This window comes from Ascidia mentula, chromosome 8 (assembly GCF_947561715.1).
Source record: "Ascidia mentula chromosome 8, kaAscMent1.1, whole genome shotgun sequence".
In the NCBI taxonomy this organism is placed as follows: domain Eukaryota; kingdom Metazoa; phylum Chordata; class Ascidiacea; order Phlebobranchia; family Ascidiidae; genus Ascidia; species Ascidia mentula.
Window position 1 is genome coordinate 17,692,775 of NC_138573.1, and position 14,323 is coordinate 17,707,097.

The window sequence follows — 14,323 nt, forward strand, 5'->3', positions numbered from 1 at the left end:
TAATAATCATTGTAAGCTGTAGACAAGCGTGCAGACTGTTACCAGTTGCACACCTATGCTGTTTATATTTTAGTAAATTTAAAATAATGGCATTTTTTTCTGCAATCAACTTTCATCCAAATATCGATATGGTGTGCGATTGACAGCCTGCCAGTGGCCTTTGGATTTTAAAATGATCAAGTTTTTTCATTCTTTAATCACAACTATTGCTTTCTGTTGTTTTGTTTACGCTCACTGAATAAATCTTGTGAACTTTCTCCAACCAAATTCAGTGCTTGAGACGAAGTGCAACGCGCATGTATTTATTACCGCTCGAAAGTCACTCACAATCGCCGATAAATAAACTGCGAAAAATCACGAAAAATTCATCACAATGAAGCGAGCAAAGCAGGGGACGTGTCATATAAGCCAATATAGGAAATAATATGCTGAATTTATTTTGCACACACAGCCATGAAAGCCCCAACTTCACGTTTGTTGTATCATAGCAATTATAAAATTAATTAGGAATCGAATCAGAATCGGTTAAAGGCGAGTGCTGCAATGTCATCAACTAAAGTAAAAATTCACTAAAATCAACCGAAGTAAATCTCCACCAAATATAAAGGCGATTCAACTATTAACCGACACATCGATTGTTTCCTCGCTGTCAGCACTAAGCGCAATCGTAGGCTGTGAAGTGTGACGAATTAAGTCTAACGATTGTAGCCTCGTGGCTACGTCACAAAATGGCGGTACGGTTGCTGCCGGGTGCTCTTCGCCTGTGACGTCATTTTGACAATGGGTCGCCATGTGACGTTTGAGGTCGCAGTTCCGCCGGAAAACTTTTCTGCGAACATAAGGTTATCTGTAAGAAACTATTGGGTGAATATTTTGGTATTGCATAAACTTTATACACAGTCACGTGATGATATGCAAAAGTTGAGTATTTGGTGCGTACAGACAACAGCCTAGCAAAAACGCAAGAAAACCCAAACTCTCCATTCAAACGCCAGACTTGGAAAATCATTGCTTACTGCAGTAAATGTAGCAAACAGGAATTAAAGACGTTATGTAATTTGTAAAACCGCAAAGCGCAAACTATGGCTGAACAGCCAAAGTAGCATATCCTTAAATAGTTTGTTGAATATTTATCGCCGTGTGGGCGTTTTTACTTCATTATCCTGATGAAGGTTTGTTGTATAACAACCGAAACGTCGAACAAACAAGTTTTTCTTTTGCCAGAAGAGCTTTTAATTACTAAATAGCATATCCTTATTGTGTAGGTTTCTCAAAATAGCCCACCCCAAAACTGTTTCGTATTCACGCGCCATTAAACAATAGTTGCACAGGCCAAACACAAGAGAAACTCCAAGGCCGCTGTAAGTTTGTAGTTTATAATTTGTGTCTTGCGCGTTGATCTTTAATTTGTCCTGTTCCAAAAATTACATTGTTTCATTTTTAAACTTGACCTAAAGATTCCTGAAAGCAACTTTATCGTGATGTTTTTTTTTTCAATTAATCGCATGGATCTAATATTGAACAGTTTATGTTGCCTACCTACATGCTGAGCACTGGAAAGGTTTAATGGAGGTGTGTGTCAGGGCATGGGTCTTGAGGTTGCTTCTTTGGTTGAAACTCTTTCCGCAGGTAGTGCATTGAAATGGGGCTTCCTGAAGTGAAATGGTAACATTATATGAAAGTTATGAACTCTTGTTGGGCAAGCGATGGTAGGCTATTGCAGGATCTAGGTGATTTTTACCTCATACTAAAAAGTAAATCATCTTGTTTTACCTTCAAATGTAGAGTTCTATGTACGGCGAGTGTACGCGACTGGCAGAAACCTTTACCGCAGTGTGAGCATCTGAAAGGCTTTTCCTTGCTGTGTATGTACCTGCAAAACGCATGAACACATTTTCAAACATTTCAGTCAAGTTCAAATGTTTTAAATTGCCTACATAATGATTGCTATTATCGCTAAAAAGATTAAAGGGTATTTATTTTCAAGTGTTTGGTGCAGACTTTTTCTGCTTCTTGTTCATGAAGGATTGCGGTATAAAAGCAGTCAACCTGCTTGCTGGCGGTTATCCCAGCTGTGCTTATATATGACACAGTAGCAGTTTGGCCGCATCGCAACCTTGTAATTTCGGGCTAACAAAAGTCAGGTCTGGAGCAAGTGCAGCTTTCAAGTTCACCATCTGAACCGTAATTGCCGCACGCCGACTTACGAGTTATGCCCTAACGACAAAACCGGTTTTAAATTACACTGGCAAGAATGCTTCTCTGTTGCACTAAACGCTTTTTCGTATCGATTTGCAAAATGCAGTTGCCGATAAATGCACAAACGCACCAGATTAACTTGCGTATTTCAAAAAGCAGTATGGCATTATTTTTTAATTGTCCTCATTACATTAAAATCTGATTAGGGCACTCAACTGCGAATAACTTTAAAAAAGGAACGTACAGTGCAGCATGTAGGTCTCCTTCTATATCTTACACCACAAACTCAAAAATCTGCCCACATGTCACCTGGAGAAAACTCGGCCCTGTTCGACTCTATAAACTAACCGTCGCCAACAGTTATGGTTCACAACGACATAAGATATGATAGACCTACTGTTTGTTCCCTCAAGGCAAGTTGCGCAACATTACCAACAGGGCAAGATCCAACTGTTCTACAACCCACAATGAAGTTTGAAACAAAGAATGTTTTGTGCCCAACTAATGTTGCAACATACATACAATGTTATTGGTTAATCCTCGGAAAGTAACCATTTATTGCCAATATGTTTTATTGCATGATCGCAAGACGTGTACTGTCTTCAGGTAACAACGGTACATTGTATATGTAAATTCAAAATGGCGTCTGAAGGACGCAGGAAGCGCCATTTGCATCTTTTACATTCAAAACACAATTAATTGGCCATGATTTGGGATTAATGGTGATTCCCTGTAATAAACAAATATTTTAGCGGCATTAAGTTTTGTATGGCAATATACGTTTAACACTAGGTGACTAAAATTAATTTCCAAGGAATAATTTATTTTGTGGCTATATTTGCAATTAATTATAAACGAATAGCTGTTTAATATTTAATTTAATTTCTTGCTCCCCTATTATAAAAAAAACTTTGCTTTTGTTTGCTAACAATGCATGAACATGCACAATCGTACATGTTGTTGTTGTTTAGAATGTAGATTTTTTGTATTCAGGAATCATTTAATTGAATGAAAACGAGCCAGTCTAGAGTCGTTTTATCAGTCTGCAACAAGAATTTAAATTTGAAGCTGGTTCAGCCACTAATTAAAGAGCGGCTTGGGAGGTAAATGTTGTTGGTGTTCCAAAGTTAAACCACATAATTGTTTTGGTTTTGAGTAAATTGCTATGTTCACGTAAATTTAATTGTCATACTTCAGTATTGTGGATGTTACTTGTAACAAACTCTCTATCTAAGTAAAGCCAAACTAGTTGGCACCGGTACAGTGCTTTGAATATATGCACAGGCCATCAGGCAACCAGTAAGCAAACTGTACACAAGCTAAAACTTTTCGCAGTTGACAGCTTGTTGATTTAAATCTGCCACTTGCACATCAGTTTGGGCGTTGTTCGATCAGTTACTGCGTTTCTGAGTGTACGTATGTCAAGCGATATTATGAGACCATTTTTGCTGGCAGTCGGATAGCATTTATGATTATGCTGATATTGGGCTCTGTGATGTAACAACAAATCTTAGATCTTGTTCGGAATTGAATGAATTGGCATTGCTGGAGCTTTAATATATTTTCTTCATCTGTCGCAAAAATCTGAGAAGCGAAATCCATTACATTTCAAAAATAGAAGATTTGTGTCGTGTAAAATCGTTTTTAGCTTGAAAGAGGAATAAAAATAACTTCCTAATCCATATTTGCCCCTAACGACCTTGAAAATTTAGGTCTTTACTGTTTACATAAAAGCCACCTAATATCTTGTGGCGCGCGGGGCGCCAATCATAACATCATCATGTTTATTTGATGGCATTAAATAGAAGGCAGAACGACCGTCTGGCTTTGTAAGCAATGGCGTTAAAGGCAAGACACGGCACAGCTAAAAAAAGCGCCTATCGACGACAAGTTTTTACGTGGTTTAAAAATATTATATTTAGCGCTAAAGCACAGTAGCGATGCGACGCCCGAAGCTACTGATATTCGGAAACGCGAGGCGATCGCATTGGCCAAGTACAAAATCTAGGTCATAAATTCACAACCCAGTACCGACTAACCCGCCGAATGCCGCAATGACGATGCATATTTTTGATTCGTCTCACCGGCGGCTCGCTACTTCCACCAAACCAGTTGGCAATGTCTTTTACGAAGCCAGACAGCATTGGTAATTGCTTTCACCACCATAACCGGAACAACGTGTTCGCAGCTTTTCGTACTGCGCTTTGGTCTACAATTGTCATAAAAATCATGAGTTTTTTATGTTGCGCTGGGTCGTTGCGATGCCGGCTCAGACAGACAGCCTCGGGCTAACAGGAACAAAAACCGGTGCGTTGAGCTGGCTGATTAACGCCCTCTTCCCGGAAATTTCCACAATGGTTTCATTTCGTACCTGCTCGAAATGAGTTTAAAAGTGCGCTGTGCCGCAAATTCCGACCGGCACAGACTAACGCTTCTGTGCATGCCAAAACCGCAAAAAATTGTATATGCTCTGAATTTAGGCTTTTAAAGGGTATTGAGTTTAAAATTTAAGGCCAAAAGATTTCCTTACAAAATTATTTTCTTTGAATAGTTGCTAAGTACATTTTGTTTTCTTCAAAAAAATGATTTTCTGCACGGTAGCGACAGTATTTTGACAAAGGTATCTCTTCCGCTGATTTGCATGTAAGTTAGAGATCAGGCGAAAGATGTCTAACGTCATATTTTACCACGGCGGAATGTGTCATGTGTCTGCTATCAATGCAAACATGATTTCAAAACGATTAGGTTAACTAGCGGTATGTTATGGAAAAAAATATTTGTTAAACTTTTAACGTTGAGGTATTGTGTGCAAACTTGAATTAATACACGTATGTTTTTGCATGACAACTAATTTCAGTGTTTACAAAAATTCTTTAAACAGATCGCTTTTGACGTACACGCATAAATTAACTGGAACATAAGTTATTCTTCATGTGACTGGAACATAAATTATTCTTCAATTAGGGTTCCCATTTATAACAAAAATCGCCTGCGAAGTCTATCGTTAGCACACAAAAATCGTATATTACAAATTGCGACCGTTCTGCAGTGAAAGTAATTGATTTGAGTGTTTAAATTATGTCCATGTTGGCTATGTTTAGAGTTTTGCGAGGAAGCAACGTTTTTTAGGCACAATCGTGATCGAAAAATGAAAGAAAAAAGACCGTTCCATTGGGATTGTGGACAACCTCGATCGGATTGAACCATTAACCTATCTACAGATTTCAATGCTTATTAACGTTACACTGAAGGTCAAATTCCGTCGTCATGACTTCGTGTCAATATTTGACGCAGAACGGTTAGCGATTACGAGAGTTATCCCTCGGTTTGGGTTTGGGTTTGTTGGCAGTGAAGCTTTTTAGTGTGATCTTGAGCGGCGTGAGTTGGTTTTTGAATAATCCTAGGTACCTATGTTTGTTTTTGTTCGTGCCATGCAAAAACGTCACCTGATTTTATAAATATAATTAAATTCGGAATTCGTGGCCGGAATTACGCCTTCTGACGGACGTGTGGCAGTGTCGTAGGTAGCAAGATGTCTCATGCACTTTGCCAAGCGATTAGTTCAACGAAATTTCATTTTTTTGTGTGTTGAATTGTGTAAATACACAGAGCAATGTTTAACCGATGAAGAACACGTGGTATTGGTCACTTACGTACACACTGCTGTTTCGGGGGGATATTTGTACCTCTAGCGGCAAATTTTGTTGTTTGGAAATTATTTCACAATATTTATTTTTTTGTTTCTGAAATGCCTCTCGAATAGAGTTTATTGAAATAACGAAAAAATCCTGACACAAGGACAGTTCTTATATCGGAAGGCGCAAAGTTGCGTGGTTTGTTTTTTCCTCGCACGGTAAAGTATATAAAGTTGACGAGCCTGTTGCCTCCACCCAACTGTCGTAATGGAAAATAAATATGTAATCACACTAGAGATCCTGTCTCCGGTTGTAATGTCCTTAAAACGACCATTTCATGAGAGTCGAAAATGCTTGGCGTGTTTTAGCTGCTAATCCCAAAAGAGCAAAGACGAAAATAGAACTCATTTGCCCAAATAAACAAACAGTAGATTTTAAATGGAAAAAATACAAGATTATATGTCGTAGATTCGGTTTGTGTGCGTTTTGATGTACACCGCAAAAATATATTATGGTTTTGTAATTTTTGCAAGCTTGTTATGCTTGCTACGCTCAGTAACGTTTTCGTGCGTTTTTAATATTTTTGGAAGAAATATTTGTTTGTGCAGAACGCCCTGTTTTCAAATTTTCCGCTCCCGATTCGATTGACAACAAGGACATGTCAGTATTTGGGCGATTTTTGTATGATCCAATAGTTTTGAAAATGCTACTTTATTTTTGCTAAAATACGATATAATGCCCTTATTTTTTGCATTTGCCAAATCTATTGCATGAGAGATATAAACAAACGAAACACTACAATGTAAAAGTTGCAGTATTTTTTTGCAACGCACAAGCTTAACCGGTCGAGGGAATAAATAAACTGGAGAAAATGTAGAATTTGTGCGAAAAGGGCATCTAGACCTTGTGGAAAATGACTTTATTGACAAAAAATTGCCCACGTAATTATACTGCACCAAGAAATAAACGTGATCTAGTTTCGGCATCACCTTGCGTCAAATGCATCGTGCTTAACAAACATTTAAATTCAATTACCATCCGGCTGTTTTGCTTTTTGGCCTGAAAATCTCAAAAACAACTGTAGGCGAAAGGATAATTTGGCTTTTTAGTTATAAAGATTATGGTGGAATTTTACTTTTTTGTGCCTCAGCTTTCGTTACCGATCTCATTTTTTTACTCGTAACGCAAACATTGACGAACATCGGGTGTAAGAAGAAAAAAATGAATTATTTTATACGCTGGTGATTCACTTTGCTGGTGTTTCGAAACGACATATAAGGCAGTAAATACCAATTTATCTTTTTATATTTGTTTGAATCTCTTGGGAATTTTATAGTTTTGCTTCTAGTTCTTTTATGCCGTTTATTTTGTGGCAAAAGGGTTTTTCCAGCAGAAAACGAAACGGGATGTTTTTTTAAGTTATTTGTGTCCAAAAATATTCGTTTTCTCCGTTTGTTTTGTTCGTTGCTAGTAGCAACTATTCAACGAAACCAAATGTCAAAATTATATTTTGCTCTTATTTATTTCAAAGATTAGAAAGTCTTATTCACAATTTTTAAGGTTCGGGCGAATGTAAAAAACATTATCAGTGTTTTTTTCTCAAATATAAAAATCCGTTGATTCCATTACTTTGTCACAACAGGGGTTAAAAGAATATTGAAAAAAATTATTGGTAGGTATTGCGGCGCGTAACCAAACTTACAACTACTTTCCCTGTTGTCGTCAAAAGATTTTGATTAGCGCAAATGTAAATATAATTCGACAACTTAACCTAAAATATTTGCATTTATTATATATTATTCAGGCTTGTTGCGCCGCGTTATTTGTTGGTTGTTTCAAACTTCTCGTGTTTTCTCAATTTGCGCCACCATATTTTGTGCAGAACTCGATTATTTTGTTTTTTTAATTTGGTTATTTTCCTTCAAAGGCGAATAACGGGATATCTTTGTTCACCTTATTACGAGCTTTTTTTGCCAATAGCAACAAAAATATTTGCAAAAACTTCTGACTGTTCTTACCTGTGATCTCGTAGGTGATCTTGTCGTCGGAACGCCTTATTGCAAACTTCGCACGTGTAAGGTCTCTCATCTGTGTGAGTACGTTCGTGAATAAGAAGATTGTACGACTTCGTGAACTCCCGACCGCAGTATTTGCATATGTAGCGCTTCTTTGGCCTGCTCGGAATGCGGCTGTTCGTCTGCTTTGAGCTCTGACTGTACGGAAGCGATGTTGTGGAACCGGGGTTTATCAGCGTTGCGTGTCCGCACGATAAAGCGTGATTCGGCCTCGGTTTCACGATCTTATTCGACCGACTTTCGGGCTCAGAAGTCCGGCCGCAGTTAAAAGGTAACGCCGAAGTCGGGTTGCGAGTAGGAAAATGGTCAGTAGGCACAGGGCGCGAACCGGAGAAATGGGACAACTCGTCACTGCTTCGCCGTTGTGTCGTCACACAGTCCGACTTCATCCGGTTCTGCTGCAGTTGTTGTAAGAACTGACTCATTGAATGTTCGGCGTTTAGAGCGGAAAGTGCTGGTGGTGTTACAGATTGCGAGGACGATTGCGCTAGTTCCGGTATACTGAAACTTCCTGTTCTGTCCAACGAAGTTCCACAGTCGCGAGTCAAAGCCGGCAGGTCGGGAAAGGAACGCCCTACACTCGCACCGACGTCTTTTTCCGCCATATTTGCACAGCCGGCAATTGACGTTACGAGATCGCGAAAGGCGCCACCGTATGCGTAGTAGTAGGCGGATAATTGCAGAAGGTTTGGCGTCGGTTGCGGTAATCTCAGTCCAAGCCAATCCAACTGGTACCTCGGGTCTGATAAGGATAAAGGCATTGCCAAAGGCACTCGTTGGCTCGCAAGAGCCTTGAAAGCCCACGGAATTTGTGGCTGGACTGGTGTTGGACTGAAAATCGGCATCGTAACTGGCAGGCGATTGGCAAACGGCGTAAAGCTGGTTGGCAGAGTTGGCGATTGGACAAACCCGTCCATTTCTGACCAGTTCATTGTGCTTCTTTGCGCCGACGTGTCGGTCTCCGCCGGTTTTCGAATCACCGATGCCCTTTCCACGCAGGCAAAGGCGGACGATGGCGTTACGGTCGGACGCGCACCGTCTTCCGATCCGGATCCATGCGATTTGAAGCTCGACGTCGAAGCTGACCGGTAAAATTCCGGCATGTTACGAAATCCCGAGTCTGCCGTATGCAAAGAGGCCGAGTTGGAACGACTCAAAACGATGTCCTCATCACTGCTCATGCCGCCATCACTGGGAGTGGATGGCAGGCGCTTGCTGGGCCCGACGCTCATCAGTCCTCTAAGTCCACTAGTTTGCTTCTCGCCTCTCGCGGCTACTTCAAACTCAATCATTGACTTGAAATATTGCGGAACTACACAAGCTCGGATATTTGCAAAATGGTGGTTTGGCTGTTGTGACTGGCACGGTATGAGCACCTGCTTCGTCGAGCGCTTATATATCGCTGCTGCTTTTTCAATCCCCGCTCGGGGCTACCTGCAAAGGCTGCGCGAAACGGTAGCCGCCTTTTTTCGTCGAGCTACAACTCCCTGGCGTGAGAGCCGCCAATTGCAGTTCGCTTATCCCGCACCACAGTGGTGAAAACTGCCGAGCGAGAGAGAAAGACTTCTGTCTTTTTTTCAAGTTTGTCGTTTTCGTCCGCTTGAAATTCGCGTCATTTCCAAGATCGTGTTTCTTGTCCTGTCTGTATTTGGAAAACTCCCTTAGTACTTTGGAAATTAGTCGTTTGAAAATTCAGTCAGTGCATGTTTACCTGTGAAAATAATCTAATATTAGCAACTATATATTTAGCTAGGTAATGATTTTCACGATAAAAAGACTGAAAAACAAACAGACTAACCACCGTGTGTTTTCACATACGTTGCAACACAACACTATAAAAAGCATCGTTTATTCTTGTTTAAAAGCGGATGTTGGCTTTATGCTTGGCAAGTGGCGGAAGTCATGAAAGATTTCTGAATATTATAATTATTTTGGTGTATCAGAATTGTTTCTTTTGGGCTGAAAAAATTGTGGGTTGGATTCATTCCGGAACAGCAATTAGCGGTGAACCGGTGTGTAACAAACTTTCCACATGAATAAAAATCAGACTTCCCGGCAAAATATCACCGGGCTGAAATGGGAAGCGTTAATTGGTTGAGTTCACGAACCACGCTGTTTGACAATAAATCCCGTCTGTGCGGAATTTTCTACGGTACGAAGTGAAAATCGTGATTTTGTGAACATCACCGCAATGAGTCACAAAATACTTCGCTTGTAATCGAGCAGCAATGTTGGCGTCAAGTGTTTTCATACAAACCCGCCTCCACAGCTGTACCATCTCATAGCAAAGCGACTCGACCTTTTTGTCCGTCAATCTTATAAGATTTTCAATGCAATCACCCGCCCTTGTATACTATACACTTGCGTGTCTTGCAGTAAACGCTTTCTAGTTGGCCAAATTTCGCAGCAATTTGACGACCACGCTATTTTCGTCAACCGTCTGCACCACGCCTACAAAATGGACTTTTGTTTCAATGAGCACTCGATAAAACCTGTTTCGCGGCATTTACTGTGTCCTGCGAAGTTGTGAAGTTTTCTTGGACACAAGTTTAGTTTTGAGAGACAACTTTTCTTGGCGTTAACTTTTTCGGTCAGGTTGGCAGAATTGAGCTTGTAATTAGTGTCTGCTACTTTTCCATAAAAAAACTAGACGCTGTGGTCATGTGGCTTTTCAATGAACTTCGTGGCCGGGTTACTCAAAATTATGTCCAAAGTTTACATTTGCATATATCGTCGTTTCCGTCGAACAGTGGCGCCTTTTAAATGCCACGGTGCTTTTGCCGTTTTCGCTCGGCAACCTTTTGCAAAATTCTTGCCCAAGGCGCGCGATGTCATAACTGTGGAACGTGGCGCGTGCAAAGTGTTTTTATGGAGGCCAGATTGCTAAAGGTTGCGGTGAATGGGAAAGTTTCTGTCGCAGCTTTAGCACCACTGCCCTATATCCCGGGGAATACCGACAGCACAATAAATAATAAGGCGCTTGTTCGCGGATAAATCGCGAGTTCACCAGAAATGCGCATAACTTCTACTCATCAGCAGGCCGGTTTTGCTACAAGTTTCAAAAGAAAAATAATCTGTTTCACGTGAATGTCGGAATATTAGAGGAAATATTTATTCATTGAGGGAGAACGAGTTTTTTGTGGAATGTAGAGAATTTTTGCCTGCTTTTAATTTTACCTGAAAGTTAAACGCCGGGCTGCAATCGATTTTAAGGAAAAAAAAACGGAAGAGTATATTTTACGTTGTTCGAGCCAAAACACATTAAAATTAAGAGCGCCTTTGGGTAAAAGAGCCTAAAATGTTTATCAAAAGGATGCTCATAGTCCCAAATAAGGACAAATCTTAAAAATGTGGAAACCCGTATTTTCTAAGACGTCGACTTCCAAAATAAAGACAAATCTTAATAGAAGTAAAATAAAAACATGATCTGCGCAAAAGAAAGTTTTACTACAAACGTTTTTTAGAAATAATTTAGTAAAATCTGGCTGGTAATTTATTTGTAAAGTTTAATACATTTATAAAGTCACCTAGTTTATTGTAAAACACATGGATTTCGCCTGCGCAGGCATCATGGTTTCAAATACAGATGTTAGGCCATCACGCGTTACATCAACGCTATCTGATGCAAATCCCCGCTCGCAAGGTAGTAATTATATGAGATCACCGTCATATTCGTCACTTAAGAAATGAGTAACCGCCATGAGACGAAACTACGTCGAATTTCTCTGACGTTTTCCACATGTATTATAAGCTCTACACACGCAGGAGGAAGGTTGGGCAACTATTTTCCACGCAGCGCCAGCATGAAACACCAATTAAGAAACTAATCGTCACAATTCAAAATATCTCAGAACAAACAAAACACACCTTGTTATTGCAACATTGAATTCGTTGTGCGTGAAACAATTCGAGTTTGCTATTTCGTTGTACGGATTATTACAGGTCACAGTATTGGCCAACAGGTGTTTTTGTGATCAAGGTAAAAAAAACTTATTTGTACTTCTTTTTTTACAGTATTCTGACACGCCCAATTTACTAAATAGGCTATATTTTCTCTGCGGGCATATTCAGTGTTTTGCAAAAAAAACAGGTTGTCAACCTTTAGCATACAATGAACCAAATTACTGTTTAGCACTAAACTTGTACACACCCGGACCCATAAAACCTAAGTTATTGGAGATTATTTTGGTTCTTTAATCCACACGAAACCGATTAAAGACAACCCACAGGTTATGCCCTAAATGTCTCAAATGAGTTTTGTTCATTTACGATGATATTTGCCGTTTTATGGGGCCGGTGCCATAGGTTGCCCACCTCTGACCTAAATATAACTTTTCGTTTTGGGGAATTGCAATATGTCTTAGGTGTAGAACATACTATGACCAGACAAGGGCCGCGGGCCATACCAGCTGGGTCTGTCACATTCTCCCGATAAGTCGGAGCGAGATTTGAAAAATCAAGCTCCCGGTAGGTTTGAACTCGTGACCCTTGGCTTACCATGGTCAACGCTCTACCAACTGAGCTGCAAGAACTCAGCGGTTGAACGGTATATTGTGGTCTTCTGCGATGTTGCAGCTAATGTTTAATTTAAATTTGTGGTTAGTGGTCGTCTTGGTTTTGCAAGCGTGTCTGTATTTTTTTTTAAAGTAACCTATTCCAAGAAATTTTTGGGGACGTTGTCAGCAGTGGTACTTTAAGTATATGCGTGGTGGCGATATTTATCGATAAACCTATTCCCCTGTGTGTCTTGGCCATCCCGATCCTCGTAAACATATCGCGGTATTCGTGACATTTTTGTGGTGAATACGCATTTTCTTCCTAACGCGCGATCTCCTATTTAGGGCAGCCTAAAATATGAAGGCGGAGTTTTGGCGTTTGAGAAAAGTTTAATTCCAGGAAGAAGATGGAGGTACAGAATTGTAGTTTAAACGTTTTTTTTAATAGAAAGCAATTTTGTTTGGTTCATTGTTTAAGAAACAATAACCCCACGTGTGTTTGAAGAAAGTGGTGAGAATTCGGTGAAAAGAAACAAACTCCGTATGATCAATAAAAAGTTGTCAAACCACGTCATATTGTTGTTTTGACACGAATCGAACTTTTCCTAATGGCGATAAACGAGACTTTATTTCCCATCGTTTATTGTTGGTCTCTTTTCTTCGTGATAACGTGGCGGTTGTGGTCGCAACTTTGCAAGTCACTTCCGCCGCTGGCCAAAATGTAGTTCAACGTCTCGACTCGCGATAAATCGCAGGATGGCGCGGGCCGGTCGTGCCTGAACACCGCCTCCAAGTGCGTATCACGTTCGCAAATCGTGACCGGTGACAGCGAAAACATCGCTAGCACGATCGCTCAGCTTACAATCGAAACTGTGCAGTGACGCAGCATCGCGCTCCACGAGTCACGCCGACAAACATAATGCCCGTATCGTCGCCTGCTACTTTTGCCGGAATGGAGAAGGGCTTTTCCCGCTGCATCGGACCAACACCCAGGGCCGCGGAGAGGCGGGTCGCCCGCGGCTGCCGCCCAGGCCTATCACGTTTGACGGCGAAGAATCGTCGCATTGAAATCCATTGTCCGCAAAGTCACGCGGGAGATTGTGAGAAACGCATTACGCAGATGGCGACGCCACGATCCGCCTTTGCCGCACTGGAGTAAACGTGCGTATGAGACAGAACAACAACAGGTTCAAGGCGGGTCGCCTTTGGTTACAAACATCCGAATTTACGCCGCGCAATCATCGCCTCTACCGTATTAGGGCTTGCAGGAGATAGTCGTGGACTTCGCCACTTCTTGTTCGTGTCCGCTGTCCAGGCCTTCATCACGAGACAGATTATCACCGACCGGGTATAAGGTTGGGCTTGGCACAAGGTGGCAACTGCAGCACTGTGCGACTGTGATGTTTGTTTACAACATTGATTCGGATTAATTTGACCAAAACGTCTTCAGAATGTATCGTATATGTGGCTAATATATACGGTATCGGTCGTGACAAGAACGTTATGCGTTTGGCCGGTGTAGCAACGTCAACGTTTTCGGACGAACCACGAGACCTCCAAACTTTAATTATTGAATTGTTCACATACATATATTTGACAAGAATACAAATTGTTTAAAAACGCATGGAAGTTGGAACTTTGAACGTACTGTTACGTCATTTAAATTAGTGGAATTTGGACGAAGAACGTTTTTCTATTATTTAGTATTTCGACTTCCTTAAATTTTATATTGGCCAGGGAGTTATAAATGTAAATGCAACGAATATTATTTTAAACGCGGCACTAAGACACCAACTTTTACGTGTTGGTTGAGCTGTCTGTCAAATTCTCGGCTTTTAATTGAATCTCTTGTGAGTCGACATTATGCAATCCTTGAAAGTTGCGCAACGCCGACGATATTTCATGACAAGGTTCGTGT

At 40.7% G+C, this 14,323-nt stretch overlaps 1 protein-coding gene across 2 annotated transcripts; it reads right to left on the reverse strand.

The window, feature by feature from the left end:
- Positions 1 to 315: 315 nt before the first annotated feature.
- On the reverse strand, positions 316 to 9,615 carry LOC145910539 (uncharacterized). Of its 2 annotated transcripts, none has more exons than XM_082997693.1 (4): positions 7,853 to 9,615; positions 1,774 to 1,873; positions 1,540 to 1,652; positions 316 to 829 (listed from the first exon to the last, which is right to left on the reverse strand). In XM_082997693.1, exons 1-4 carry the CDS (start codon positions 9,199 to 9,201, stop codon positions 613 to 615), a joined length of 1,779 nt encoding a protein of 592 aa, XP_082853819.1. In that variant the 5' UTR covers positions 9,202 to 9,615; the 3' UTR covers positions 316 to 612. The 2 variants fall into 2 exon arrangements, with proteins under 2 accessions (XP_082853819.1, XP_082853820.1); XM_082997694.1 differs by having other exon boundaries at positions 720 to 829; positions 1,544 to 1,652.
- Positions 9,616 to 14,323: the final 4,708 nt, after the last annotated feature.

Excerpts from the sequence above, each read along its gene's own strand:
- LOC145910539 (XM_082997693.1), bottom strand. The coding sequence starts at position 9,201 with ATGATTGAGTTTGAAGTAGCCGCGAGAGGCGAGAAGCAAACTAGTGGA. Across the intron at positions 1,653-1,773 it reads ATAGAACTCTACATTTGAAG|GAAGCCCCATTTCAATGCAC; the intron begins GTAAAACAAGAT and ends ATTTCACTTCAG. Across the intron at positions 830-1,539 it reads TTCCAGTGCTCAGCATGTAG|AAAAGTTTTCCGGCGGAACT; the intron begins GTAGGCAACATA and ends TTATGTTCGCAG.